Here is a 6,000-nt window from a genome sequence, read left to right as displayed (position 1 = left end):
GTCGCATCCAACGGACTCAAAAGGATAAGGACAATTCAGTTTGTTATAAGCACACAGTCCAAAAGCCTGCATTCCTGATGGTATGAGGCTGCATGTCATGGGCAGCTTACACATCTTGAAAGGCACTATCAATGCTGAGAAGACTATAGACGTTTTAGAATAACACATGTTTCTATCCAGACCTCTTTCAGGGAAGGTCTTGCATATTTCAACAAGACAATGACAAACCACATACAGTAACCATCACAACAGCATGACTTCACAGAAGAAGAGTCAGAGTCCTGAAGTGGCCTGCATGCGGTCCAGACTTTTAACCAATAGAAAACATGTCTGCATTATGAAATTAAAAATCCGGCAAAGAAAGGGGTCACACGGTGGCTCAGTGGTTAGCACTGCAGCCTTGCAGCGCTGGAGTCCTGGTGTTCAAATCGGCCAAGGGCATAAAACCATCTGCAAGCAGTTTGTATGTTCTCCCCGTGTTTGCATGGATTGCCATCCCATATTCCAAAAAGACATACTGATAGGGAAAAATATACATTGTGAGCTCTATGTGGGGCTCACAATCTACATTTTAAAAAAAAAGAAACGGCAAAGAAAACCCAGGACTGTTGTGGAGCTAGAATCCTACATAGGACAAAACTCCTATCCCAAAACTACTGCAAATGGTCTCCTCACTTTCTAGATGTTTGCAGACTGTTGCATAAAGATGAAGAATGCTACATGATTGTAGAAATGGTCTTGCCCCAACTTTTTGGAGATGTGTTGCTACTAACAATTTCTAAATGAGTTCATTTTGTCAAATTAAATGAAAATATATATAACTTTCAACTTCTGCTATGTGGTTATCCGAGATTTCCGAATCATTGCATTTGTTTTCTATAGAGCCCCGAATTTTTTGGAATTGAGGTTGTATTCCTTCATTTCCATGTGTCTACGTTGTCTTCCGTTACCTAGTTGAAATTGATGGACAAATGTCCTTTTTCAACCTTACAAACAATGTAATTAAAACACAAGGTTTTCATTAAAGTCAATAAAATATAATGGTGTATATAATAACATAAGGGGGTTAGATCATAAATCTAAACAAAATTTAATTCAGCCCTGCATGTGCAATACATCTTCTCTACACCGCACTGTATCACAACTGTTTATAATATTCATTATACAGCATTCAGTTGTATGTAACCAATATGTAGTCATAATAATTCCACAAGGGCAGTTTTCACAGTTTACATTTATTTGTTTAATTCGATCATTAATTTGAATTAAAATTTCATTATAAAAAAAGAATAGCCATTAATCACTGTAAACATAGCCATATATGGTATACAAAGCAATGTATACAAGCAAAAGAGTAATTAATATCTAAATATTACATAAAGAGATATGATCTAGTAATGCCATAATAAGCCTACAAATATAATCCAGGTAAAAAACATAGGGCATTACACTAGAGAAACATAATATTTTGGCCTAAAAATGTTCTAAAAGTTGTTTTATTGTTGTAAATATATTTCTTTTTAGTACGATAAAGAAACCAAGGAGACAAAATCTCTCGTATTCTGTATTAAAAATAGTCTCTACTTCTTGAATTGCTGGCTAGATATCATGGTGCTCACGGCACAGATGGTGCGTTTAGTGTCTGTCTACTGAAAATATGTTGCTTTATAACATTTTATGCATCTACTTTGTAGTATATTGCATTAAACAATTATGTGAAGAAAAGAAGTGCTTTTGCCTAGAGCAATTGTGGGCATATTGAGGTGAATTAGTGCCTTGTTCAGCTTGAAGTAAAGCAGGTCTTCTTATTTCTTTCCTATCTGACAATACAAGGTCATGGAAAATCCAAGGCCAAAGAGCTGTGAATAAAAAAAGAAAATTAAATATATAAAAAAATGATTATTTTTAAAATCACCATTAAAATGATACAACGACCCTTGCCTTGATAATAAGTAGTTATGGGAGAACCTCACAAGATTCATATCATGAATAAACTTGAGGTTTCAGTTGGAACTAACATGACATTAGCACACCCTATGTGACATCTCAAGTCCAATCACAGACCTCAACAGTGTCTTCAGGGCGTATAACGTTAGAAAAGATGATGTAAGAGGCTGCAAGTGCCCACATGTGAAGGCCGCATGGCCAGGAGAGGTGAGGAAAGCTGAATATCTGTGGTTTTTATTTTGGCTGCACCTCGCTCAGGCTTCTATTTATTACAATAATGATTTGTGGGTGCAAACTCCAAAAAATTGGGGTTCATCCAACCCAAAAGTTTTGGAAAATTGGTAACAAACCCGTCTTATTATGAACTGGTTTATTCATTCCTTACCATGAGTACAGTACTCTACTTGTATACATTGAGGCTAAGGCACCACATTGCAGAAACACAGCTTTTTTTGCTGCAGATTTTGTTGCGGTTCTTTGAGCCAAAGCCAGGAGTGGATAGAGCAGAAGGTAGAAGTATAAGTACTATACATATATATATATATATATATATATATATATATATATATATATATATATTCACCCATTCCTCTCGTAGCCATTCTTGGCTTTGGCTCAAAAAACCACAACGAAATGTGCAGCAAAAGAAGCTGCGTTTCCACAATGTGGGTCCTTAGCCGTAAAGTGGTTTACCCATAGGATAAAACTACTGGTATTCTAAAAACACACATTGATGTCATGGAGATGTCATGTGATGGCTGCAAACATAGGGATACAGAATATGTGATCCTCAATAGAGATGTGAAACCACATCAAGGTAACTGTAAAGTAAAAGTCCCGTTTGTATTGGCACTTCTGTTGTGTATTGTACAGCTTCCCATTGTTTTAGATGTGGCATGGCAAGGAAACTAAAAGTCAGGTAACATAACCGTATTTAGATTTATAGAGAATATAAAGTAAAATATTTTTAGAAAAGCATAGTAATTAAACATGTTGCAGAGTTTTAGAGATTGTCACCACGGCAATTATTAGAGAAAATCTCTTGTCTGGATCGGTTACCATCCATGAATACAAGACCTTTCTATGGTCTGGGAATTGTCAGAAACCCAGCCATGATTTCATTATTTTGGACAGATTATCAGGCACGAACAGTACATGCATAAAAGGATAATCTAGCCGCAATAAGGAAATCATGACTGTGTTTCAGAGTATAGAAAGTTGCTGCGTTTTATGGTCATATCCATTGGCACCTGATCAAGATCGTCAACACTGAGATTATTAGAGAACATCTTTAAAATCCTGCAAAATTTTTAATTATTTGTACTTCCATCTAAGGCACTCTCCTTTGTCAGTCTAGACCAGTGATGGCAAACCTATAGCACACATGCCAGAGACAGCACGCAGAGCCCTCCATGCTGGCACGCGTGCGCTCGCCCGGATCGCTCACCAACGGGGAATCCAGTACAGGTTTCCCCATTGATGAGTAATCTCTGTCTTCAGTTGTATGTGGAAATGCACATACAGCTGAAAACAGTCAGTGTAGGCCACGGATCACGCTACCGCGGCCTACACTGACTGCAGAGTTTGACCTCTGCCTCGATACGGGCGCGATGAGGTCATCAGGGGATGTATTTATAAGCATATAATACTGTGTGTAGGTGCCATTGTGGAGCATATAATCCTGTGGGGGGCTACTGTGGTACTGTGGAGAATATAATACTGTGTGGTGGGCCTACTGTGCAGCATATAATACTGTAGGGAGGGGGGGCAATGCAAGCATATAATTATGTCTGGCGTCCCCTCACTATTTATATCACACAGTATCTGTTTTATAGCAGACGTGATATTAGTACAAGATGTAAGAACATTGCACGGTCAGTATAAAACAGATCCTGTGCGATGTAAATAGTGAACATTAATTGTTCAAAGTAGAAAATGCAGAGACCTTTACATTTCAGTACAAAGTTGTTTGTATTATTGAAAGCTCTGTAAAGCCCCATTCACACAACTGTAATTTGTTGTCCGTAACTGTCCGCAATTGTGGATCCGCACAGTTTTAAGTTTAAATTGCTGTGTTGGCACTCCACAATAATTTAGTGGGTTTTGGGTTGCAGTTTGGGTACTCAGTCTCTAAAAGGTTCGGCATCACTGGTCTAGACGGAGAAAATGTCTTTAAACTAATTGCATTATTTTGTGTTTAATACTTTACGCCTGGTTCAACATCTGCGTTCAGTATTCCGTTCAGGGAGTCCACATGGGTACCCCCCTGAACGGAATACCAAATGCATTGAAAAGTGGTGAGCTTATGAAAGCACACGGACCCCATAGACTATAATGGGGTCTGTGTGTTCTCTGCGCGGTGTCTGCATGAGTTATGCGGAGAGGAACGTAATTCATTAAGTACTTTTCTCTCTGCATATTCCGTGCCGAAAACACATGGACCCTATTATAGTTTATGGGGTCCGTGTGCTTTCATAAGCTCACCGCTTGTTTCTGTTTGGGGATCCCCATGCGGAGTCCCGAATGGAATACTGAATGCAGATGTGGACCAGCCTTAACATAGAAGAAATGACAAGATCTGTAACTTTAAAAACTATTTTAAAGCCTTAAAAACTTAAATATTACCTCGACTATTGCCAGCCCAAATGCAATTCCAATTATGATGAGAAGATTTTTCTTGTAGTAGTCAACAAATACTGAAGAACATGTCTGTGTAAAACATACATTAAACAAATAAATTACAATTGTCTGTTAAAATTATGCTGTATACAATTTAAAACTCCTTATAATACAATTTTAAAAAAATATATAGGTATATAGTCTTTAGCTTAACCCAGCAGCTGGAAGTCACTTCTCTATACAAATATATGATCATCTCAATGTAAGTCTGTCATAGACTTGTATAGAAAATGGTGAACTCACCCTGCTTCAGGTTCACTGTAAATATATACTGTTGATCTTTCCTATCTGCACTTACGGTATACACTCCTTATCATCCCTAAAACTAAAGGGGAAACGCAAGTGCGTGAGTGTTTGTGTTTTGTGCACTGGTAGCAGTGCTGGTGAGCAGGGTGCTCGGGACTCACAGCTGATCTAGTTACAAGAGCTCCTGCTCTTTTGCAGTGTCATCATGGAATCAGGGTGCTTATACAGTGTAGGGTTGATCAGTCACTCACTATTGTCATTATACATGGCTATATATTATTCTCAGACTATATTTGAGTGGACACTCTCCAGCATCATGGGGGCTGCATTTACTTGGTGTACCCAGGGGCATAACTAACGGGGTAGTATTGGTGGGGACTGGCGGCTACAGCTGCAGATTTATTTATTTATTTTTTTAAATAGGCCATTACCTGCTGGAATAACTCCAGCAAATAACGGTTCCTATTTACTTACCGATCATGGCTCCTGCTCACAGTCGCCGACGCTTCCCCTTCTGCGGGGGCGACTGTGAGCAGGAAGCAGGATCAGTAAGTAAGGCAGCGGCCCCCCGATCCTCACAAACATTATCATTATATACGGGGGTCTTTTCAGACCCTCGAGTATAATGATCGGAGGGCCAGAAGAGGATTAGCGAACATGAAAAAAAAAACACTGTTACTTACCTCTCCTGGCTCCCGAAGGTGTCAGGCCTACTTGATGAGATCACAGACATCACGTGAGCCGGGGCTCGCATCCTTATGCATCATGGCGCAAGCCCCGGCTCAAGTGATGTCTCTTTCATCATTGAAGATGGCCGACATCAGCAGGGAGTGCGCCAGAGCCCAGGAGAAGTAACATTGTTTTTTATGTTTGTCTCCGATTATTATACTCTGAGGTCTGAAAATAATTGCTCATGGGTGGTCCACAATGCTGCATCATGCTGTGTGCAAGGACCACAATGGGGCATCATACTGTGTGCAGGGGCCACTATGGGGCAACATACTGTGTGCAGGTGCAGGGGAATTTTAGAGTTATATAGTCCAGTCTGCCATCCTATTTTCAGTAGGGATGTAGCTCTCCTCTCTGAGGACTACTAGGGATACATTCAGGCTATGCTCATAGTGCATT

At 39.5% G+C, this 6,000-nt stretch overlaps 1 protein-coding gene across 2 annotated transcripts in view; it reads right to left on the bottom strand.

Moving 5' to 3' along the window:
• Positions 1–1,404: 1,404 nt before the first annotated feature.
• The window catches only part of TSPAN8 (tetraspanin 8), a 47,766-nt gene continuing 43,170 nt past the window's right edge, over positions 1,405–6,000 (bottom strand). For both annotated transcript variants that reach the window (XM_075276310.1, XM_075276311.1), the window contains exons 7-8: positions 4,573–4,656; positions 1,405–1,859 (exon numbers count right to left, since the gene is read on the bottom strand). In XM_075276310.1, the coding sequence (XP_075132411.1) occupies positions 1,806–1,859; positions 4,573–4,656 (138 nt within the window). In that variant the 3' untranslated portion in view covers positions 1,405–1,805. The remainder of the gene's footprint in view (positions 1,860–4,572; positions 4,657–6,000) is intronic.

Source organism: Leptodactylus fuscus, chromosome 5 (assembly GCF_031893055.1).
Source record: "Leptodactylus fuscus isolate aLepFus1 chromosome 5, aLepFus1.hap2, whole genome shotgun sequence".
Lineage (NCBI taxonomy): Eukaryota > Metazoa > Chordata > Amphibia > Anura > Leptodactylidae > Leptodactylus > Leptodactylus fuscus.
The sequence above is the reverse complement of the archived record's forward strand: the minus strand, read 5'-3'. Positions and strand labels throughout refer to the sequence as shown.